General features: G+C 47.5%; 1 protein-coding gene across 1 annotated transcript in view; it reads left to right on the top strand.

The window, feature by feature from the left end:
- The first annotated feature begins 218 nt into the window (after positions 1-218).
- The window catches only part of Tbc1d10a (TBC1 domain family member 10A), a 33,235-nt gene continuing 8,545 nt past the window's right edge, over positions 219-24,908 (top strand). The window contains exons 1-2 of the mRNA XM_057771823.1: positions 219-469; positions 21,557-21,656. Coding sequence (XP_057627806.1) covers positions 261-469; positions 21,557-21,656 — 309 coding nt within the window. The 5' untranslated portion in view covers positions 219-260. The remainder of the gene's footprint in view (positions 470-21,556; positions 21,657-24,908) is intronic.

Here is a 24,908-nt window from a genome sequence, read left to right as displayed (position 1 = left end):
GTGATTGGCAGCCAGGGAAGGAGGGTCCGTGGTCACGGTTGTCCCGCCTCCTCACGTCTGTCCAGTTGGCGCCAGCCTGGAAGAGGGGCGGGGCCCGGGCCCCTCGGCACCCATTGGGCGCGTGGTGGGAGCTCCCTGGGGAGCCGCCCCCAACTTTTCGGCAGCCAATGGGCGCGGTGCGTGGGCGGGGCGTCGGCAGCGTCGGCAGAGGCCGAGCGGCTGAGGTGGCCGCTGGCGCTCTGGTGGCGGGCGCGGCCGGGATGGCGAAGAGCAGCAGAGAGAATGGGCCGCGCGCGCCCGCAGCGGGCGGGAGCCTGTCCGGGACCCGGGAGAGCCTGGCCCAGGGCCCCGATGCCGCCACCGCCGACGAGCTCAGCTCGGTCGGCTCCGACTCGGAGGCCAACGGCTTCGCCGAGCGTCGCATCGACAAGTTCGGCTTCATCGTGGGCTCGCAGGGCGCCGAGGGCGCGTGAGTAGAACTGGGGTCTGGGCCGGGCGCGGGACCAGCGCAGGCGTGGGCCTGACCCACCAACGTGTCTCCACTGCCCCATCCCCACGGACCCGCCCCAAGCGGAGTCTACTTCCTACCCACGTCGGACAGACAGGCCACCCCCTTCCTCCCGGTCCCCACGTCGGTAACCCCCAGATCGAATGATCTGCTCCCTCCGAGGGACTCACATTGCTCTCGCGACTGGGGGATAGCCACCAACACCACTAGACTCACACTAGGTCACCCTGGTCCTTAGGCTGATTGACTTTGCCACCCCCTGACATGCGCACAGATGGCTGTCCCATACTTTCCCCATAGCTGTTCTCCACCTCTCCCTTACCCCACAGAATCCTTGTCTCACCCCTTCAGGATCCCCATCCCAGGAAATCTTAGGTCGACTTCAGGACTCCCGACTGGCCCCACCCCAGGTCACACTAACCTTATATCAGGATACGTAGACACGACGTTGACACTGGCCAGCTCACTCTCAGACAGACCCGTCTTATCACCTGCAGTTTCTTTCCATCATGGAAAGGTCAAAGAGTGTCTGTTTCTCTCTCACACACAGACCTTCTGCCAAAAGGCATCTTTGTCCATTGTCACAGGCAACAGGTGAGCAGACACTCCCCCTTCCTAGTAATTTTAGGGTGACAGCCCCTCAGCGCTAGGACTCCCTGTCAGCGTCATCATCACAGGAGCCAGCCAGCAGACTCCCAGGCTGTTGTGTGCATGCATACTTTCTTCCCAACTCCAGATCTAGGACAGGAGAAGGAGGGACACAGCAGGATCCCCACTCATGGGGCACCCCACCCTTGAGCACCCAGGCACCCCACTGACCATTAGGAAAAGGTGAGACAGTGGAGTGGCACCATCCCTCCAAGATGAGCATGCTGGACTATACAGCAGTCTGCCCCACAGAACCCCTGGAAGTCAGTCCTTTAGAGACGTGAGAGTCTAATGTGGTCGCCCCTCAGGAAGATGGCCTCTAGATCCCACTTTCATCCCAGTTGGCCTGTATTGTGAGACTAGTGCCATACGGAGAGCTGACAAGCCTCCTCCCATAGTGAGTGTGCTTCCCAGTTTCTAGAGAGTCACCAGGAGAGCCTTACTCCAGAATATGTCCTTCCCCTCTTCTGATGAGGTGTGACTGCCCAAGGTGTCCCCAGCTATTCCTGGGATTTACAGAAGTACTTGACTATCTTAAGAAACCCATTCTGTAAAGCTGTCCCATATAAATGTCAGTTCCGTTTTAGCACAACTCCCCTCCCCTCCAAGAGTCTCTTATTCTCCAGGCCGCCTCCTCCTTAGGAGGAATCTTACGAACCCAGGCTTCTGCCCTAGGAGAAGTTCCTCCCACCCACTGGGTCTGTCTCCACCACTCCCTCCAGACTTGCTCACATTAGGCTGAGCCTCGTCCACTCCAAAACTAGGAGAACCCCTGATTCTCACCCTTCACCCTGACTCCGTCCTAGTTTCCTTGGTGTGAGCGTCATGTAGAGTATATTTAGGGTACAGGCATCAGGGATCAGGTGCCTGGGGTGGGGAGGTCTTGGGATAGGAAGGGATTCAGTTTTATTTGTGGGGTCTTGGAAGCAACAGCTTAGATTTGCTGATAAATTGTAAAACATGAGAATTCTTCCATGCTTATTGGGCATTTAACCAGATTTCAGGGTACAGGGCGATGCATAAAGTGAAGAAGGGCTAGATTTAGGGGTCATACTTGTTGGCTGTGTGACCTTGGGCAGATCTTGAATCCCTAACCTATTTATTCAAGGGTAAAATTAATCCAGTGCTACTGAGAAAAATGAGAATCTAATACATGAAATCACCCAGCACCCTGCCTGGCACAAGTAATAGCCCAAGAAATAGCTTTCTTTCTCCTTCTAAGGGTCTGAGAAATGAAGAGAAAAATGAGGGCGTACCTCTGGTATTTGTGGGAAGAGTCGCCCAATGGGAGCACCTCCCTTTGGCTCTCATCCCCAACCAGGCAGCCAGATGTCTATCTTCTCCACCCTCCGACTACAAACCTGGGATGTGACTCTGCAGATGCCTTCCACATCTCCAGTGTCTGGGAGGCCGCGGCTGAATGAAAGCCCCTATCTACTTCTGTCTCCCTGCCTGTCTCCCTGCAGCTTGTCGGTTAGCAAGATCTCTGGTATCAGAAAGCTTGGATCTTCCTTGTTTAGTTTATACTGTGGTTCTAAAAAAGCCAAAAGTAAGTCCCTGCCCAAGGCCATAGAGGGGAAGTTGTGGGAAGTTTCAGGGTGACCGCCCTGAACCTAGTCTCGTGGTTGAGGGCTAGGAGTCCATGTGCCATCCCAGAGAAGTGAAACATTAGCACAAATGTCCTGCAGTGGAGATGATGGGGACTCTGTCTCCAGATTAAAGGTCCATTTCAGACACTCTGGGTCAAAGGTTGTCTCAATATAGGTCACTTTTGGTAGTTGCCAAGGGTTGTGGGAATGGGAAAGAACTCAGAGGCTTCCTCATTCTGATGTCTGTTGCATTTTGGCCTAAAGGATATAATAAAATTGTAGGCTAAGCTGGAATGGATCTTAAGAGATTGTCCAGTATAGCCTGTGTCCAGAAGATAAAACATGCTAGAGAAGCAAAAACTTGCTTAAGTTCACTTAGCATATTACAGCAGAACTAGAATTTGGATCCAGGATGTTAGAATTCAAGGTCAGGATCAGCTTCACCATCCATAACTGTGGCCCTTCATCCCCAGCAGGAAATCGGTTGGCTGGCAGGCAGGCAGGTAAAACTGAAGATAACTCACAGGAATTGCCTGCCATCACCTTTCCTTGCTTCCTCCGCACTTCTTACACCCTTGACAGTGTAGGAGGCTAACAGGAATGGCCAGAAAGGAAAAGAGTGTGTTGTCATTAGTCTAATTGGTTTAGGACTGGACCAACCAGCCTTGTTCACCTCTTTCTCTCCTCAGGTCTGCGGTGGAATAAATGCTCAGTATGTATTAATTAAATGCTTTACTGATAGATGTACCAAGTCATAAAACTAGAAGTGAACTTAGAGGTGGCCACTGTCGCACAGATAAATGTGAAACAAGTGTTAGCCCTGCCTTTCCGTCTGGCCTGAACCAGAGTTCCCTGTGCTCTTGCACTTTTCCATCTTGTCATTCAGCCTGCTCTGGAGGGAACCGTTAGTGGGACTGAATTGTTCCCTGTCTTCTCTTGAGCAGTAGCCAAAGGGAAGAAAGCAACTAGCCCATGAATGACCCTGTGGGTGGCACAATCACAGACAGAGGCCCTGGCAGCATTAGTTCTGGGTTAGCCCAAGACTTAGCTGGGCAGTAAAACCCCAGGAAGACCAGGTGTTCTGAGCAGGGAAGGGTGGGAAGGGAGGAGTGACGTTATCCTTCCATCTCTTGAGGGGGAAGAGTGACCTGTCTGATGGTCCTTCTGCAGCTGAAAGTTGGTCAGGAGGGGGAAAGGGCGTAAATTAAATCCCTGGTAGCTGGAGAGGTAAATCCTTAACCTTCCTCTCCTTTTTCCAAGTGATTGTCAGCACTAGCCTGAGGCTGGAGCTTCCCACCCTGCCTTGTCTGCTCAGTATGTAGGCCAGATGAGTCAGGAGTTACACTCTTTGGGATCTTGTGGGCATGGGCTTCCTGTTAGGGGAGCAAGTGATTTGAGCTGAGCTCAGGGAGAAACATCTGGAACAGCAGTATTGTCTTCTTTAATCCCTTGGTTCCCTCTACTTCCAGCCAATTATATCAGCCTAATGACTTTGGAAGTCATAGAACTGACTTAATTGGCATCCTTACAGGTTGGTCTATGCCAGTTTTTGTTGAGGTGGGGCCAGGGCCCTTCTGGCAAGCCAGAGCCTGCCTCTGCTGTACTGCCTCCACTGCCTTTTTTAGTGTGTAAGCTTGGACTCTCCACTTCTCTTGAGCTAGTACAGGTCCCAGGAGAGCATGGAGCTGGCAGTGAGTGGTCCCTGGGTCATCCATTTGAAAGAATACGACTATACATGTGTTGCCCAGCTCTTTGACTCCTGACCATGAGTCTTCTCATTTGTTTCTCATTTCCTTTTCTCAGCCTCTAAGGAAAATCCCGTTTAATGGTACTGTTCTAGAGCCTCAGACAAGATCTGACTTGGTAAAGGCTAAAGGAGGAGGCAGCTCACCAGCTGCCATCCTGGGAAGGTGCCTGTGTGTCCACTCACTAGAAATCCTAAGCTGTGGGAAAGAGATAAGCGGTGGAGCCTGCTTGATGTTTTGTCTTCCCAGCATCTGGCCTGAAACAGAACCTGGGAGTAGGGGACAACAATACCTGACTGAGGCTCAGTCACTTAGTCTGTTTACATCGGGATGCGGGGAAGAAGGTAGTCCTGGGCCCTCTCCTAACACAACCTCTGAAGTCTGGCTGTCCGTGTGACCTTGAACTTGCCGCCTCATTTCTGAACATCAGAGTCTCACCCATGAAAAGATTATGCTAGTGCTGACGTCTGGGGATTGCTGTGAGGTTTAAATAAACTGCTGTGTGAAAAGAGCCTGGGACAGAGTAGGTGCTCAGTAATATTCTTTCCCCTTTTAAAGGTGAGTAGTTCCCACCTCTCAGGTCATAGTGACGCCCTGCCCTATGGGCAAGACAAAGTCCTAATCAGGTGAACTTCACTTCCCTTAAAGGGGTGGTAGTGGCCATTCTAAACACAAGCACCTGAAGACCTCAGAAAAGAGTGCCCCAAATTCATCACATGACAAATCCTGAAGCAGCCAGACCAGTTTTCTTCTTCCAGGTGGGTTCCTTGAGGGGAATCCTAGAAGGGAGAAAATTGGCCTGGCTGCCCCACTGGCAAACCAGAACTCCTGCTTCAAAGCTCCCTTAGCCAGGACTTTAGGGCAGCTGCCAGCTTGGGTTTCTCTGTTTCATCTTCCTTTCTCCACCTCTCCTGCCCCACACTACCCTACTCCTTGTCTAGCCCTGCAAAGGCTGGCACAGAGTAGCTCTTTATTTCTGCTTAGGTAGTGAGGTAGTCAGCCCATGCAGGAGCCTGGGGAGCCAGCTGAAGGCTTCATTTTGCTAGCTTAGCCACTTTAGCAGTGAGCTTATTTCCCAGACACTCTTGAATACTTGCTCAGCCAGATGCTGTGATTGGATGAAGAACTGAACAAGACATCTCTGTCTTGTTGCCCTCAAGGAATTCATACTGGTTGAAAGACAGAACCACAAACAAATCTTTGCTATGTTGGTGATAAAGGCTGTGATTGAGGTGTGCAGCTGCTCTTAGTATCTACAGGAGGACGCTGCAGCTTTGCCTACAGGAGCCTATGAAGAAGTGTCTTTTGATCCCAGCACTCAGAAGGGACAAGCAGAGTCTTTTCATTGGATGGAAAGGACTTATATGCAACATTCCACCCAAAAGCCAGCTCTTTGAGAAGTATATAATGTGCTAAGAGCAGTGGTGGCAGGCAAGATAGAAGCAGGGTTAGGCTGGAAAAGAAGTTAGACAGACAGTTAAGTTAGCCTTGAATGCCAGCCTGAGTCCTCCTGTGTTTCAGAGGTTGTTGAAGATGACAGAAAGAGGAGCTGGATCACAGGTGATGAAATTGTCATGAGAATTCAAGATAGGCCAAAGGATCTATGGTGGGACTTGGAAGAGGGAGAAAGAGACTGGCAAGTCATTAGAGCTTGGACTGTGGCTAACCCTGAGAGTGACAGAGGTGGAAAGGCCTCTTAACGGCCTATTCTGGAGCCTTTGCAGTGGACTGCTGCTGATTTGCCTTTGTCATATCCCCAAGGTGCATAGCTTGGCTGGAATGCCCAGGGCACATCAAGGGGTTCTTTGTCTCTCTCTAGCAGGACAGAGAGTTGGCTGACCTGGCTGGAGGAGGCGGGAGGGTGAGTAACACTGAGCTTTATAGTTGCTGCCTGGTAAATAAATTGGATGGTATGAAAAGCTACAAGGAGAGCCAGGCTTCTCTCCAAGGAGCTAGGAATGAGACTGAGAACAGAGAAATCCTTACCTTAAGGTAGCATGGCAGCTGGGACAGGGGACTTGGGGCTTTCGGCCTAGTGTAAACTGATCAAGGGGAGGAGGATGTCAGCCAGGGGTTAGTCTGATTTCATGGAGTATCTTGATTTTCTTCCTGCTGGTGCCTTAGCTGGGACAGGTGAGTCCAGTGTCTATGAGAGGCAGTCTTAGAGATTAGAGATTCTGGCTGGAAGCATAAGGCTACAGAATGGGGAAAGTACTCTTAACTCAGCACAGGTGTATGAGGGTGTTGGTGCCAGTTTTCCAATTGATTTCTGTGGTTTATGGCTTAAGCATGTTTCCTAATTCAATCACAGGCTAGTTCCCTGCTTTTTATCCAGCATTTACTATATGTATAGCCCTGTGTCAGCTTCCAGATAGAAACCAGTCTTACTTTCAAATGACTTATAGTCTAACAGGGAAGTCGTACATTAGACAAGTGATTACAGGTGCAGCTATGCAAAGGCTTGTGAGACTCAAATAAAATAACTGGGTTAGGAACACAGTGCAAACACAGGCTTCTGAGCAGGGCTCAAAAGACCCAAGTCCTGGTCCTCCCTGAGTTACTAAGTAGCTGTGTGGCCTTGAGAAGGCTGCTTGGTCTTTTTTTTTTTATTTTTATTGAGTTCTACATTTTTCTCTGCTCCCTTCCCTGCCTCTCCCCTCCCCTTCAACCCTCTTCCAAGGTCCCCATGCTCTCAATTTACTTAGTATATCTTGTCTTTTTCTACTTCCCAGATAGATTAGACCCATGTATGTCTCTCTTAGAGTTCTCATTGTTGTCTAGGTTCTCTGGAATTGTGGTTTGTAGGCTGGTTTTCTTTGCTTTATGTTTTAAAACCACTTTGAGTGAGTACATATGATAGTTGTCTTTCTGGATCTGGGTTACCTCACTCAACATGATGTTTTCTAGCTCCATCCATTTGCCTGCAAATTTCAAGATGTCGTTATTTTTTCTGCTGTGTAGTACTCCATTGTGTAAATGTATCACATTTTTCTTATATATTCTTTGGTCGAGGAGCGTTTAGGTTGTTTCCGTGTTCTTGCTATGACAAACAATATTGCTATGAACATAGTTGAGCACATGTCCTTGTGGCACGGTTGAGCATTCTTTAGATATATACCCAAAAGTGGTATTGCTGGGTCTTGAGGAAGGTTGTTTCCTAATTTTCTGAGAAATCACCACACTGATATCCAAAGGAGCTGTACCAGCTTGCACTCCCACCAGCAATGCAGAAGTGTTCCCTTTTCCCCACAACCTCTCCAGCATAAGTTGTCATCAGCGTTTTTGATCTTGGCCATTCTTACAGGTGTAAGATGGAATCTCAGAGTTGTTTTGATTTGCATTTCTCTGATGGCTAAGGATGTTGAGCATTTCCTTAAATATCTTTCAGCCATTTTAGATTCCTCTGTTGCGAGTTCTCTGTTTAGGTCTGTACTCCATTCTTTATTGGATTATTTGTTCTTTTGATGACCAATTTCTTGAATTTTTTGTGTATTTTGGAGATCAGACTTCTGTCTAATGTGGGGTTGATGAAGATCATTTCCCATTCTGTAGGCTGTCGTTTTGTCTTGTTGACTGTGTCCTTTGCTTTACAGAAGCTTTTCAGTTTTAGGAGGTCCCATTTATTAATTGTTTGTCTCAATATCTGTGCTGCTGAGGTTATATTTAGGAAGTGGTCTCCTGTGCCAATGTGTTCAAGTGTACTTCCCACTTTCTCTTCTATGAGGTTTTCAGTGTGGCTGGCTTTATGTTGAGGTATTTGATCCATTTGGACTTGAGTTTTGTGCATGGTGATAGATATGGGTCTATTTTCATTCTCTACATGTTGATATCCAGTTTGCCAACACTATTTGTTAATATGCTTTCATTTTTCCATTTGATATTTTTTGCTTTTTTGTCAAAAATCCGGTGTTCGAAAGTGTGTGGATTAATATCCAGGTCTTCAATTCAGTTCCATTGGTCCTCCTGCCTGTTTTTATGCCAATACCACTGTTTTCAGTACTGTAGCTCTGTAGTAGAGTTTGAAGTCAGGGATTGTGATGCCTTCAGAAATTCTTTCATTGTACAGGATTGTTTTGGCTATCCTGGATTTTTTGCTTTTCCATATGAAGTCGAGTACCGTTCTTTCAAGGTCTGTGAAGAATTTTGCTGGGTATTGCATTGAATCTGTAGATTGCTTTTGGTAAGATTGCCATTTTTACTATGTTAATTCTACCTACCCAAGAGCATGGGAGATTTTTCCACTTTCTGGTGTCTTCTTCAATTTCTTTCTTCAAAGATTTAAAGTTCTTGTCACACAAGTCTTCCACTGTTTGGTTAGAGTTACTCCGAGATATTTTATGCTATTTGTGGCTATTGTGAAGGGTGATGTTTCTCCGGTTTCTTTCTCAGCATCATCTGTGTACAGGAGGGCTACTGATTTTTTTGAGTTAATCTTGTATCCTGCTACATTACTGAAAGTGTTTATGAGTTGTAGAAGTTCCTTGGTAGAATTTTTGGGGTTGCTTATGTAAACTATCATATCATCAGCTACTTGGCCTTTCTAAACCTCAGTTTCCCTGCAGAGAAAATAGAGCTCATCTATCTCAAACATTCTGAGAAATGGCCTTGGAAAAATGCTTTGGTAGGTAGCCTCAACACCAGGGGTCATTGTGGCACATTCCACAGAAGCCAGCACTTCCAGCATACTTTGTTCCTCTTGGATGAGCTTTGTGCACTGAACCAATGGTCCTCATGTATGTGGAGATGTATTCAGATGGAAGGAAGCTTTATTTCTTTTTTTAAAATCAGATTTATCTCTTTTTTAATTTTAAAAAGAGCTTTTAGTCTTTGAGATCATGATATAATTACATCGTTTCTCTTTTCCTTTCTTCCCTCCAAACCCTCACACACACACCCACTTTTTGCTCAAATTTATGGCCTCTTTTTGTTTTGTTTTGTTTTGTTTTGTTTTTCAAGACAGAATTTCTCTATATAATATCCTTGGCTGTCCTGGAACTCACTCTGTAGACCAAGCTGGCCTCGAACTCAGAGATCCACCTGCTTCTGCCTCCTGAGTACTGGGATTAAAGGCGTGCACCACCATTGCCCAGCTCAAGACAGGGTGTTTGTGTGTATCTTTGGAGCCTGTCCTGGAATTCAATCTATAGATCAGGCTGGCTTTGAACTCATAGAGATCCTCCTGCCTCTGTCTCCCAAATGCTCGGGTTAAAGGTGTGCGCCACCACTGCCTGGCAATGGCCTCTTTTTTAGTTGTCCCTCATGTGCAGTCGTGTGTGTGTTTATTCCTAAATATATAAATACGGCCTACAGTCAGTATAATGTTACTTGTATATATAGTTTTCAGGGCTGATCATTTGGTATTGAATAACCAAAAGATGAGCTCTTGTCAGGGGAAGACTATTTCTCCTAGTCTTCAGCTCTCATCCTTAATTGTCTATGGCTCTTTGTTAGGGATGGGTCCCTGTGTGCTTTCCTTCTTCCATGTTAGCACGTCTGTTAGTGTCAGTACCAGCCTAGTTCAGGTCATGTTTAGGCAGCATGTTGGTGAGACTTCCAGGGTGTATTTATTTATTTTTGAGACAGTGTCTTCCTATGTAGCTCTGGCCAGCCTGAACCCTTATGTAAACCAGACCAGTATTGAGCTCAGGGAGATCGGCCTAATTCTGCCTCCTAAGTGCTGCGATTAAGGGCCTGTGTCACTATGCTGAGCTTTATCTTTTTCGTCTCTGTTAACCATTATGGGAGCAATGGGAAATTGATGGAGTAATGGAAATTGCCTTGTTTACAGGCAGGGAAACTGGCTGAACAAGGGATGAAACTGGGCCTGCTATCTGGGGGTCTCAGTTTTCCATCCTACTAAAGCTGGTGATCGCCTTGTGGCCCCTCTTCCTGCCACAGTCTTAGGACTTCAGCCCAGCCCTAAATGTTTACTCTTCATAACAGGTCTCCTGTGTTGTTTTGTAACTGAATTGTTGCAAGGAATAGCACAACTCCTGTCCCATGTCTGCACACACACTCCCTTACTTTCACCCTGAAATGAGGCAGAAAAGCTGGGTGTGAGGGAGCACAGGTCCCAGGAGCTCTTGCTCATTCTCAGTGCATCTGGCCCTGGACACTGTGTGCACAGAACAATCTTCCTAGTCTGCCCTCGGGAAGACGCTATTTTTTTCTTTTTCCTCCCTGTCTTGACTCACAGGGAAGGGCAACCTAGACTTGGGTCTGGAAGAGCCCAAGTTCAAGACACCAGCAGACTTAGCTGTCAGGCCTCCTCCCGACACTTTCCAGCCATGTGACTTCTCTGGGCATTGGTGGCAGTGGAAGGGGATCTTAGGAGGAGGATGTTTAAAGAGCACCCAGCACATGTGTCCCTCGTGTGCTCAGCTCACTCGTCCATGGTCTCGGGGGTAAGGCAGGAGCTAGTTCTACTCAGCTTGAGGTCAGGAGTTCCCTGACCAATCAGGACAGGTTGGGAATTCCCCCATTAGTTCCTTATTGAGTCGTTTGCAGCAAGGCCCTCTGACAGCCTTGACTCTAGGTCTGCTTTTCCTTCTATGTGGCCTGAGAAGAAAAAATAGAAATGAGAGAGGAGGCTGGCTTACTGATAACTTCAGGGCAGTGTGTGGCAGAGGGCCGCCTGGGTCCTGTGTCCTCCTAGGGCCACCCAGTAGTCACCTGAGGAAGAGTCCAGGTTTGCCTCATAATCGCCATCAACACTCTTCCTCTTTGTGCCTTGTGGACTTTTGTCCTGGCTTCCTGGCATGCCTAGGTGACCCCTCCATTCTCCCGTCATTGTTACCTAATGCCATTTCACAGAGGAGCTTGCGTGGCGGCCTTGTCACTTGTCTCTTCTGACTTAATTCTGGGAGATGTGGTTATCATTATAACCCTGATTTTACATCGGCAGAAGCCTCATCCCAGAGAGCTAAAGTGACTGGCAAAGTGTTGCACTGCTTGTAAGTGGGAGTTCATTGAGCGCTAATTTCCTGGGGCCAAAGTTTGTGTGCATCTCACTGAGTGCTGCAGTGGGGTGGCATAGTCAGAGAAGAGCAGAGGGCCTACCCTCACCTGCCAGGGATTGCTTGCCATATACCCTGGGCAGTGACTAGCTTGCTGAAAGTCTGAGTTTTCTCATCTGCCCAGTGGGGCTGGTAATTGGAAAATGCATCTCATGGGCTTTGTTATCAGGGTTAAATGAAATGATGTGAATTGGATGCTGAGCGGTGTCTGGTGCTTAGCAAGTGCCTGGTAAGTGTTATTGCAGACTTCAGTCAAGTTAATTGAATAGAACTATAATGTTGTAAAAGGCCATCTTCAAGCAGATCTGAGCTCAGCCCTCTGCTAGCCTTCAAGATCCTTCAAGATCCAGAGCTGTGTTAGGCTGGAGAGGGCATTCTTCTACTGTGCATCTGCCTGGTCTCAAGGCAGTCAGTTTTCCCAGCTTATTGCTGAGAACTCAGACCCGAGGTCACAAAGGAAATTGTTCACCATGTGTTGATCAAGTAAGTGCCAGCTAGGTACTAGGTAATGGTCTTAGCCTGAGACGCACTGTAGAGAATGACCTGATGGGCTCGCTAGGAGCATACCTTCTCAAGGAATGCTGCCTCAGCAGAGCAGAGGTCAGGTGGAGCTGGACCTGCTCTGCTGGACTGCGCACATTCCCCACACAAGCCATGCCCTTCCTGTTAACTTGCGCTTGTGCATACTGGGCCTTCTGCCTGCTATGTTCTTTCCCCCTTTCTCAGCCTAGCCACTTCCTGTCAGCCTTCAAACCTCAGTTTAAAAGTCAGCTCCCCAAACGTCTCCACCCTCACCCCGGGGCTTCTTGCAGATTCCTAGCACCTTTCCCAAGCTCTGTGCCCTCTTTTCAGTGTGTATGAGTTAGTTATCCACCCAGCTGCTTCTGCACCATTGGCTTCTGCAAAGGCAGAGTCTGTATTCTGTTCATCTTTACTGTAAGGCTCTGGAGAGAAGTGTGTGGAATGAAACGTGCTGATTGTGCAGTGCCTGGAGCAGTTAGAGGCGATACAGAAAGGAGAGGCAGTTTTGGATGAGATCTTCAGTGGTCAGTAGGAGCCAGGTAGAAGTGGAGGGAGGCTGAGAGAAGTGGCTCAGGGAGGGGGCACCTAGAGTAAAACTAGAGAGAGAGGAGTCGTGTGCAAGAAACAGGAGGATTGGAGAACCAGGGGCTACAATTTTTGTTGTAGATGGGGGCAATAGGGAGCCAGGAAGTTTCAGAAGGAGGGCCCTTGAACACAGTGAGTCAGGACAGTAGGTGAGAGCTAACAGTTTGGTAAGGATGGTCTAGGGAGTCACACATGGATCAGGGTGGACTCTGGGCGTCTACAAGGGAGATTGTGAGCTAAGTGCTCAGTCACAAGCAGAAAATGTCCAACACCACTCTGCCTGAGCACGGCTAGGTTTTGGGAAAGTGGTGCCTTCTGTTAAGAAGAGCCTCCACAGCTTCCTGTAGTTGTCAGGGAGAGCTGCCCTGGGCATTCTGCTATCTGTGCCCTCCCCAGCTTAGTGGACTAAAAGATGATTCCTTGAGATTTGGAGTCTGCAAAACAGAACAGGGTGGAGCTGAGTAGAGTGGAGAGCTGGGCAGAGGCCAGGATGCCGAGGCCAGTGAAGGGTGGAGAGAACCTGTTTACCATTGTGCACTGACCCAGAGCCGGAAGGAGCAGAGCCAGTAAGTGTCTCATGGGATAGAGAGGTTGGCCCAGAACTCACTGCCACAGGGAGTGAGGGAGAGTGAAGCAAGGCAGACTCTCTCACCCAGACAGGAGCCACTGCCAGCCAGCTCCAAGGCAGAGAGGCCAGGCCACAGGAGGGAGCACTAGGCTGCTACAGACATCACTTTTTCCCTGCCATCCACAGCATGTCCTTGGGCAAGTCACTTACCCTCTGGACACCAGCCCCCCCAGCTGTCTGGGAAGGGTGTTCTTTTTGTTTTGTGTGTTGCTGTTTCGTTTTTTTGTTTTGTTTTGTTTTTTGTTACAGGGTTTCTCTGTCTAACAATGCTGGCTGTCCTGGAACTCACTTTGTAGACCAGGCTGGCCTTGAACTCACAGAGAACCATCCACCTGCCTCTGCCTCTGGGATTAAAGGCATGTGCCACCTGGAAAGGGTATTCTTAACTGTGTGATCTGTCAGGCCTGACTGTCAGCCATTTGCACACCCTACCTACCTTCTCCCATACTCTAGTTCCCCTCCCTTTCTATGAAACTGACTGTAAAGCTATGTGTACTTTCGGGCATTACTACCTTTTAGAGTATGAACTCTAGAATTTATCACCCAGTGTGTAGAGCAGGGCGTCCTCTTTATCATTTATCTTCCCAGCTCCCCTCTCCTCATGGTTAACCATATTTCTCTGCATATTTCTAATTGCCACACTTTGATTGGGATTTCCTCACATGACTTTGTCTCTGTCTTAGAGGTGCAGGTGTGAAAGCTGTTTCCTATTCTTCTCTTTCTTAACTTAAAAGGTAGGGAAGAGTAGGGAAAGGGAGTATGACAAAGACAGAATCTGTGTTTTGTGTGGGGTACTTATATCTATTAGGTTAGTGTCTGAGTGACAGTCTCCACTTACAGGCCATCTAATGTGGGCAGATTGCTTAACCATGCTGAATGGAGGTGATAAGAACCATTTCCGGGGGAAATGTATGCCCTGTAGTGGCTCAGCAGAGTTAGTACATGGGCAGCTCTTGAGGCATCTTTACAGTTGCTCCCTGGGCAGGTAACATTAGCCACCTTATTAGAAATGAGAAACCGGGAGCTTAGAGAATGGAGAAGCAGAGCCCTTCTTTCTTTCTCATAGCTGAAACATGATAGATGCAGCTGGTGGTGACACATACCATTAATCCCAGTACTCAGGAGATAGGAGCAGGTGGATCTCTGTGAGTTCGAGGCCAGCCTGTTTTACAGAGTGAGTTCCAGGATAGCCAAGACTGTTTCACAGAGTAACCCTGCCTTGAGCCCTCACCCCCCAAAATAAAGTGATAGATGCCAGGAACTATAGTTCATGTGTTATAGAATAAATGACATCATCTTGTGGACCTCTGTGACTTTCTACGTAAAATGAGGATGATCTTGTCCTGCCTATGTCCAGGAGCTGCATTTGGGGACTAGTTAGAAGAGAAAATGAGTGTGAAAGTTATGTCTCCAAATACAAGTTGTGAACTGGCTGCCATTTTCTGACTATCCACGGTGTGTGTTTATTCTTCATTGCAGTCCTGGGTAATACAAGGTGTGAATGTGGTCCCTTTAAAGATGAAGTAGTGTGGGGATGCAGCTCAGCGAAGACTGCCTTTTTACATCATACACAAGGCCCGGGGGTGATGTAGCCAGATATGAGCAGGTTGGGGGAAGCGCCAGCTCATGGTTTCCAGCAAATAGATGGAGGGACTGTAATGCATTCCTAGGTGGGTTGACTTCAGGGGTGTCCTGTTTAGTATCCCTGATGAGTGAGATGAAAAGCACGAGCCCTGTGGTCTGTGACTTTAGTAAGAATGTCTGCTTAGGGTTTAGGGAGTGCAGCTTGTAGGAGGGGAACCAAGGTGTAGCTTCCACATAGGATATAAGGGTTCTGGGCATGTGCAGTACCTTACTGAGTTTGCCAGGCCAAGGAATTGAGAACAGAAGTCTAAAAGGACTAGGGAGAGAAACTTCAGGAACCTTAGGAACTGGGCTTGTTGCTCTGAGCTTTTGGAAGCCTCTAACTTCTGAGTTTTAGGAGGACTTGCAGAGAGTGGGCTATGCGAAGTGCCACTGCTACCTTGGGCCATAGGATGGCACAGCACAGCTAGGTCTGAGAGTCTAGGAGCCTGGCAGGATCTGTAGTCAGTTACCACCTTTGTCTCTGAGTTGCCCTCCTCCTATTGGCAAACAGCAAATCTCCTAAGCATAGCATCTCCTGCTGAGGTTGTACTTGCCAGCAATGCCTGTCCATCCTATTGACCTTGCTGGGCAGTGTTACATATAGGCTGACTGACTACTCACTATAGCTGTAAGAACACAGGCAGGAGATGGACTTCTCCAGGGGCCTGTGGGCCAGATAAAACCATGCATCATCTGGAACAGGGTCTAGTTTACCCCACAGACTCCCATAGGGAGTCAGCGTCAGTGCGTGAGTTACTGTGGCAGAGGAGAAGCTCTGGTCAGCCATCTACTTTCTAACTTTGTGACTTTGCCTAAGCTTCTCTGTTCTGGTCCACTCTCTTTATTGTCCAAATGGAAATTATAGTTAATCTGTTAGGGCTCCCTTTCATTGAACATTAGAGAGACAAAGACAATTACTGTAGGTAGAAGTGCCTTGTATATGCCTGAATATAATATATATAGAAGTTATGATGTCAGAGAAAATCAGGAATAGTTACTGCATAAGTGAGACCTGATTCAACCAGCAGTGGATAACACTAAGTAGTATGAGCAAACCCACACTGTAATGAACATTCATTTCAGATGTAATATCTCCATCCATTCATGTAGTTACTGGAGTCCGTTCCAGAGGATTATATGTAACTTTAAAGAGTCTTTTTTTGAGCCAGACGGGGTGGCACATGCCTTTAATCCCAGTACTCGGGAGGCAGAGGCAGGTGGATCTCTGTGAGTTTGATGCCAGCCTGGTCTACAGAGCAAGTTCCAGGATTAGCTCCAAAGCTACAAGAAACTCTGTCTCAAAAACAAAACAATTTTTTTTTTTTTTTTTTTTTTTTTTTAACTCAGGAGGCAGAGCAGGTACGTCTCTGAGTTCAAGCCAGCCTGGTCTACAGAGTAAGTTCCAGGACAACCAAGATTACACAGAGAAACCGTATCTCAAAAACCCAAAAATAAATAAATGATTTTTTATTAATACTTTGTGTGTGTGTGTGTGCGCACACTTACATGTGTGCAGAGGTCTAAGGAAAACAGATCTTAGGGATCAAACTCTGGTTGTCATGTTTGGAGGCAAGTACCTTCAGCTACTGAATCATCTCACTGTCCTATAAGTAGCTTTTTGATTGTTTGGGTCTTAGTCTGTAGTCCAGGCTAGCCTCAAACTCACGACACTCCTCCTGTCTCAACTTTCCAGGTGCTGGGATGTATGCCACTATGCCCAGCCTACCTAACTTAAAAAAAACTGTCTGAAATTGATTTGAAAATCAGAGTGCATATTTCTACATGTAAGGGAAACTTATTTCATAAAACATTTCAGTTATATGAATGTATACTTAATATAGAATGTAGGTCTTACCGTGGGCCTCAGTTTAAAGTCTGAGAAACAGTGTTGCAGGCCAGATGAAGGTCTGCAAGTTGTACACACAGATGGTCAGGCTGTGAGGATACTGAGGGTTTGGCCTCTAGATGTGTAGGACTATAGCATAAAGATCAAGAACATGGCCGTGGAGTCACACAGCCCTTTGTTTCGTTTCAATTTTACTTCTTACAGTTGTGCATTGTAGGTCTGGTATTCTGTTGTTAATGGGGAGAGTGACATTGTCCTGGGGTACATGTGATAAACACATGAAATCCTGAGACAGAATTAGTTAAGTAGTAAGTGATGTATAAATGCTAACTACTGTTGTTGTTGGGGGTTTTGATGGTATATGAGGCCCTGGTGCTGACAGAGAAGACAAGAGTAGGTGAGTGGGTGACAAGGTATAAGCTGTATGTGTCTGGTATAAGAGGGCATGAACACTGTAGCCCCAGAAAGTAGTGTTGAAATTATAGAGAGAAGATACCAGGAAATTTTTGTCCTAGCTTGGGAAAGAACATTTAGCAGTAGAACCTGTTCAGCAGTAGGATGGCTGCCATTTAGATAAGCACTAACCCGTGCCGTTCCAGTAAAAGCTGACCCCAGAGATTGCTCTTAGTAGGCTCTTTGGGTATAGAAACCCCCTCAGACCACCTTCAAGAAAGAGGATTGTTGCAGGGGCGGCCACTTGTTTGTCTCGGCTGCCCAGAACCAAAATAACCACACAAAAACTGCATTAATTAAAATACCACTTGGCCCATTAGCTCTAACTTCTTATTGACTAACTCTTACATCTCAGTTTAACCCATTTCTATTAATCTGTGTATCGCCACGTGGCAGTGGCTTACCGGGAAAGATTCGGCATGTCTGTCTCTGGCGGCTCCATGGTGTCTCTCTCCTCCTCCACCGCTCTTCCTATCAGCATTCAGTTCTGTCTTCCCCGCCTACCTAGGTTCTGCCCTATCAACTAGGCCAAGGCTGTTTCTTTATTCATTAACCAATGAAAGCAACACACAGACAGAAGGACCTCCTACACCAGAGGGTTTTCTGGAAAATGAGTGTGCTCCTGACCTGAAGCACCCCCACAGAGCATTTGGTCAGTTTCTCTCTCACTACTAGCAATTGGCTCATACACTCCACACTGTCAGGAGGAAGCCACCTTAGGGCCTTTAAACCACCAAGCTGTTTAAAGCACTCCCATCCTCCCAGCTTCATCCCTCAGCTCCCCTCTTGGCATCCTTTTAAAGTCAATTTACAGTATCACCTGTACACATATCAAAGAAAACAGGCACAGAAAAGGAAGGGGGCTAGCTTGTTGGCTTTTGTGTTTGTTTCATTTTGCTTTGTTTTTAGTTTTTAATTTTATTTACTGTGTATGAGTGTTTTGCCTGTATGTATGTCTATGTACCAGTGCCTGTGGAGGTCAGAAGAGGGCATCGGATCCTCTGGAACTGGAATTATAGACACCTGGTCGCTGTCATGTGAGTGCTGGGAACCAAACCCAGGTCCTCTGGAAGAGCAGTCAGTATTCTTAACTGCTGGTGGGACTTGGTTGTCGTAGAAACCAGACATGCTTTCTAGGATGCTGACTGACTCTACTGAAGGACCCTTTAACCTGACTTTTAAAAAATGGACATCCTGTGTGGGAAGACATGCCCACCTGTAGTTAGAGACCGTGATGAGTGCCAGACCTCAGTGTCTGCCCTCCCAGCCTCCAGATTAAGTTCTTTTACTGGAAGAGAAGCCATTTAAATGAGTATATTTCCTCAAAATTTCCCCAGCTCAAGGTTTTAAATTTAAAACAAATCTTCTGTTTGATAGGCACATTGAGAGCAATAGCTGTTTGTCTTTCTGGAAACTTGCCTCTTCATTGGTACAGCCTAGAATCAGGGGGGTCTTAGAATCCAGGAAACATGACCTTTTGTTTTGTGCCCTGTTTGAATTCTGCATTGCTGTTTGGCACTGGGGCTTTGAAACTGCCAAAGATATCATCTGGTATCAGCTGACAGAACTTTTAGCGTGTTTGCCTGTGTTTGCAGTTGGAAGAATAGGTGTCCCTGAGGCCCCACACTCACATTTTACCAACAAAAACCAGACCCCGGGGTTGAGCTGGCATATAGGCAGGGATTTCATCTCAGGGGGATTCTTTGGCGACTAGCAGTTTCAGTTGTAAGTCTCATCTTCTTTGAACCTTAGTTTCCTATCTGCACAGAGGGCTGAATCAGATGTTATCACACCCATTACTGCTAGAACTTCCTGTTTTCTCGTGGGCACCCTACCCGCGGTTTAGTTAACTAGAAGACTCATCACTGACTTGTTGCCTAAGTGAATACTGTTGTTAGTATACACGTCATCGTGGCGTGGGGTGTAGGGACCTTTGATTTTTGCTTCTTAGGTATTTGGGGTTTGCCTGAACATGTGTATCCTCTTGTTAATTATTTGACAGCTTTGTGTTTTCTCTCTCTCTCTCTCTCTCTCTCTCTCTCTCTCTCTCTCTCTCTCTCTCTCTCTCTCTCTCCTCGAGACAGGGTTTCTCTGTAACTTTGGAGCCTGTCCTGGAACTCACTCTGTAGCCCAGGCTGCCTTGAACTCACAGAGATCCACCTGGCCCTGCCTTCCAAGTGTGGGGATTAAAGGTGTGCGCCACCACCATGACACTGCTTTGTTTTTACCCAAGAGAGAAAGAAAGTAACTTTGTGCCTTGGACCTGCCCTAGGTTAGAGAGATAGTTTAAGGCACAGTGACTAGTGTCAGTGTGTTAAGAGGCCCGGTTTTTTGTTTTTAATCCTAGGCAAATTCTGTTCCAAGGCTGAGTTCAGGCTCAGTTCCCCAGATAAAGTGCACTAAACAAGAGGACTTGCCTTTTGGCATCCTGGAGGCCTCAGCTCTGCCAGGGCCCCTCCCTCTCCACTTGCAACCAGTAAAAGTCACAGCAACGTATTTCCTTCCGGCATAGAGGATCAGAAACTCCAACTCTGGGCCAGGCCCAGCTCTACCATGTCCTGTGCCTGAGAGCTCCCCAGAGCTGCCTCAAGTGCCTCCTACCCTGTGCCCCTTTCAGGGCAGTCAATAGGACTGAATGCCAGCTTTGGGCCATATAGGGTCTGACTTGGAATTGAGTCTAGGTTCCTCACTGATTTTCTGTCTGACTCTGAGCAGGATACCCTCCCTGGGTATGTTAACTTCTCTGTGTCTGTTTCCTTGTCTGTATCTAATCCTTTCTTAATACTGTAAAGTACTTAATTTTTTAATGATTTTTTTATTTTTATTTTATTTTATGTGCACTGGTGTTTTGCTTGCCTGTATGTCTGTGTGAGGGTGTTGGATCCCCTGGGACTGGAACTACAGAGAGTTGTGAGCTGCCATGTGGGTGCTGGGAATTGAATCTGGGTCCTCTGGAAGAGCAGTCAGTGCTCTTGACCACCGGCTGAGCCCTCTCTCCAGCCCCCAAGTACTTTCAGTTTTTGGTTTTGTTTTGTTTTGTTTTTTTGGACAGGATGTCATGTTTCCCAGGCTGGCCTTAAACTCCTGCTTCTACCTCAAAAGGGCCAGGATTATGCCCAGTTTATAAAATACTACTTTTTTTTTTCCCCTGGAGGTACTGAGAATTGAACACAGTGCCTGCCACATGCTAGGCATCCACTCTATCACTGAGCTACAAATGGGGAATTGGGGGGAACTTCACAAAAACATAACAAAGAAATGTAAGATTTTAATAAGCCAGTACTTTAAAATGCACTTAAGGGAACTGTGTGTGTGTGTGACAGAGTTGTACATGTACATTTGTGTTACATGTTTGTCTGCTTTGCCATGACTCTGTAGGCTGGATAAGAAATCATATGTAGAATGCCTGTATTATAAATGTAGTTTCCTTCTTTTCTCTGTTTTTTTTTTTGGTTTTTTGAGACAGGGTTTCTCTGTGGTTTTGGAGCCTGTCCTGGAACTAGCTCTTGTAGACCAGGCTGGCCTCGAACTCCCAGAGATCCGCCTGCCTCTGCCTCCCGAGTGCTGGGATTAAAGGCGTGCGCCACCACCGCCCGGCTTTTCTCTGTTTTTGAGAGTTCTGTGAACTTGTGGGTTTCCAGGGCTTATTCTCTGAGGAAGCTTATTCAGTGACTGCTCTCCACAGAAGACAGGGATTCCTCCCCCAACCCACCTCTGCCTGCTTTGGTGTTGATCTGCTTGGGCTGAGCCTCGGCACCCATCAAATGTCAACTCTACAAGGGGTCTGGGAACAAGAATCTGCTTAGCCTGCCCAGAACTGACACAGCTGCTCAGTCAGTAGGTGCACAAATATAGAAGGTGGCATTTGAAGGACTTTGAAGTGTCTCTATAAGTTTAATAGGTGGAGACCACTTGGGGAGCATTCCGCCAAGGGGTTGGCCTGAGTGGAGGTTGAGAGGTGGGAAAGAGTGAGCGTATAATTGGGAAAAGTCTGAGTAATGAGTTTGGCTCAGGTGAAAAGGTGAGCATGATATTTCTGTACTTGCTTGACTAGTTTTTGCATCCAGCTTCACTCTTACATGCTGGCCCCTGAAGAGCTTATTTACTAAGGCAGGCCTGAGACAGGAATGTTTGACTTCAGTGCACAGAGGCACACATCAGCCTTTGACCTGGAGAGGCAAGGTGTCCCTGATCCCTTGACACATCGGGAGAGTAGGCACTTGCACCTGTTGTATCTGGCCTGCAACATTTGTGCTCATCTGTAGCAGGGCATCATGAGTCTGCAGACCTGAAGGAGGTCTAGAGGCAGAGTGCAGTGGACTACAGGGCTGGCCAGAGCCAGGGCCTTTGCTTGTCTTGACACATCTGATACCCTGCCCTGCATCCACAGGCTGGAGGAAGTTCCCCTGGAGGTGCTGAGGCAGAGGGAGTCCAAGTGGCTGGACATGCTCAACAACTGGGACAAATGGATGGCCAAGAAGCACAAAAAGGTAAGGGGCCTGGCCTTGTGCAGTCTGGGGTGGGGAGGGAAAAGGGGGATGAACTTCATCTTTATAGCAAAATGGGGCTTCTCCAACTGCCAGACTGCCTTAGGGGTCCTCTATTGGTCAGGTGGGGAGTAAACCTGGCTTTAGGACTGGGACAGAGTTAGGACCTGGCATCTGACTTCAGCGAAGAGCTGCATAGAACTTTGTCCTGGAGTTAAACCTCAGAGCCGCTCTGTAGCCAACAGCCCTCATTGGTAATTTTGCTTTACACCTGGCAGAAGAAGGGCTGAAGAGCTTCCTAATCTTAATGCAGCTAACTTGTGGGAACATTTTTAGGGTTCATGTCTTGACTGCAATAATCTAGCTGACATCCTGATGAAGTTAGTAGTAGCAACACGCTTGCTTTACCAATGACCTAAGAGTCAAGATATGAAGCCAGGCAGCAAGCTTTAGTGTCTACACTATTGACCCCCCACAGTAAGGGCCTTCTTCACCACCTACACAAGTTGATGATTTTCCTCTTGTCTCCTGGCCAGAGTGAAAAGAAAGAAAAGTAGCCCTACAATTTACAAGTAGTGCTACAGAAATGAGAATACCCATTCTCTGTCTACTTAGACTGTCCTTAGGTATAGACTTGGTCCACCTATGGGAACATCATACTCAATTACCTTTCTGAAGTGTATCAATGTCCTTGGGAGCCCTTTGCAGAGTTTAATCTCTGCCTGGCCTCTCATGACCAGTCTGTGCAAATTCCCAATCTACAAAGTTAGCTCATTGCTTCCTGTCATCAGCTGACACACTTGTCTGCTGGCCCAGAGCTGCAAGTCTGGAGAGAGTGTGGGCTCAGTCTCACGTGTGTCCTCATGCGTGAGCTATGTAATTTAGGACAAGTCGTCTCCCTCTCCTCAGACTCAGAGCCCTTAGTCTAGTGGGAGTGCTAAGCCTTTTTATGAGGATCCTTACAAGGTGGTAACAGGAAGTGCTTCACATGCTGCCAAGTGGGAGAGGCTCATCCAGGCTGGGGCTCTTTCTTGTTATTCTGTGTAGGGTTGGGAGTAGAGTTCTGTAATAGAATATGTCCTTAGCATGTGCAAGAAAAGAAAGAATCTTCCCTTCCCTTCTCCTTCTTTCACCCTCCCTTTCTCCCTGCCCCCACAGTGTGTGTGTGTGTGTGTGTGTGTGTGTGTGTGTGTATGTTGCTCTATAAACCAGGCTAGTCTCCAACTTGCTGTAGTTCTTCTAAGTGCTGGGATTATAGGCATGTGCCACCATACCTGATAAACTCAGTATTTTTAGGACACTTATTCTCTAGTTGTTCCCTGGCTAACTTTGGGGCACTACCTTATCTTCCCTGCAGTTCTTACCCTGAGCTGTAGCTAGCTCTGTACCTCTCTTTTGTAGCTGTAGGGGACCTCCTCTAGTAGATCGCCCTGAAACCCTTCCTTTTCCCTTTGACTTCGCTGGCACTGTGGGTAGAGCCAAGGGCTGCCTTTGCCCTGCAGAGGCCTTTAGAGGCATGCTTTAGCCCATGGTACTCAGAAACCCAAACCAAGACTGCTGCTTCAGCTGTGGCCACATCGTGTTCTGCTTGGGTAACTCTTGCCTGGCTCTGGAAGCATGGATTCTTCCACTTAGGAAGTCATGTCACAGGAAGGGTAATAACCATTCTGGGAAGTGGGCTCAGACCCAGCATTTCTCCTGGATTCATCCTTAGTCCTGCTAGGAGGATGCCTTCCTCCACCTCCCAGTTGTGCTCAGGACAGAAGTGAAGGCCTACAGGGAGTCAGGACTCTGCCCTCCCAGAGTTCAGCAGGCAAGGGTGTGGCTTCACTTAGCTGTCATTGATGACCCCCTTCAAGTTTGCCATAGAGACTGGTAATCTTTTGAGTATTCTAACCATACTTCCTCATGTGTTATCCTAACTCATTCTGTCTGTCCTCCCTAAGGCAGGCTGATGACCATCTCCAGTACCTTTGTGCTAAAGAGTAGGGATCTGGAAAAGGCTGGATGTGCACTTGACTCTCCATTTCCTGCCCTCGCCCTGGTGTCCATGGGAGCATCACAGTAGGCTGAGTGCATCCAGGACTGTCCTGCAGCAGGCATGTGTGATGGGCTGAGAGAAGGTTGTCTCAGGCTGACTTTGCCCAAGTGTGGGAGCTTGAAGGACCTGTGGCTCTGCACTGTCCTATGTCCCACTGCCAAAGCCTGCCAAAAGTGGCTTCCTTAAGGTGACCCTTGTCCCACAGCAACAGGAAATTGTCCCCAGTGTCTATGCAGTTCTCTTCTGCTCCCTTCTCTCCCAGTTTTCAAGTGGTCAGAAGCCCCAGCTTGGCTCTTTTGAGTAGCCAACTGCCATTCCTTACTGACTGCATTCTACAGCCTGGTGTCTGTCTCCTTCCTGGTTTTAAGTTGTTCTTAACTCTAGAAACTTTCCTTTTACTTATGCTCATCATCAGGAAGGCCAGCCACTTTGCAACCCTCTTGTGAGGCTTTAAATGTGAGCAGCTGAATCCCTTGGCGTTTCTATGCCAAGTGCCTTTCTGGGATGGTGGTGGAGAGTAAGCCCCACACTAAGCACATTTCTCCCCTAAAGGAAATTCGTCAAGCTTCCACAGTAACATGTAATGTTATTCAGATCTTAAAGCAGATAAGAAGTGGCTGGTCCAAGGATAGTGTGGGATTCAAACCCACATCAGGTGTTCTTATGCCACAAGCACTGGTCCCCTTGATCTCAGGCCAGGCTCCTTAGTGCAGGGGTGAAGGAGGGTCACTGCCTTTCGACCCTATCCTTTCTGCCATCACCCCACAAACTCAGGCCCTCTTTGCCCCTTTGCGCTCACCTGACTGATATAGGTCAGACAGCTACCCTGAAAACTTCTTTTGGGGATCAAGCCCAGAAGGAGCCTACCTCCTTTCGCCTATAGATTTCTGAGGGACCAGTGGAGTAGGAAGTACACAGGGCTGGGTCCCTCTAGCCTGTGTGGCACAGTGTAGAGGTGGTAGGGTTTCTGAGCCTGTGCTAATAAGAGTTTTCCCTGTTCTGAGGAAAGATGTTGTTCTTTGTTTTCAAATTTTCATGTAAGTATATATTGATTGTACATTGAGCATATTCCTATCTGTATCCCTTTCCTCTCTCCTTCCCTTTAATATCCTTTGTTCCCTTAAACAGTTCTGTGTCTTCTTAAAAGGCATGATAGTAGGCTGGCCATGGTAGCACATGTGTTACTCTGTGGATCTCTGTGAGTTCAAGGCCAG

Source organism: Chionomys nivalis, chromosome 6 (assembly GCF_950005125.1).
Source record: "Chionomys nivalis chromosome 6, mChiNiv1.1, whole genome shotgun sequence".
Classification (NCBI taxonomy): domain Eukaryota; kingdom Metazoa; phylum Chordata; class Mammalia; order Rodentia; family Cricetidae; genus Chionomys; species Chionomys nivalis.
The sequence above is the reverse complement of the archived record's forward strand: the minus strand, read 5'-3'. Positions and strand labels throughout refer to the sequence as shown.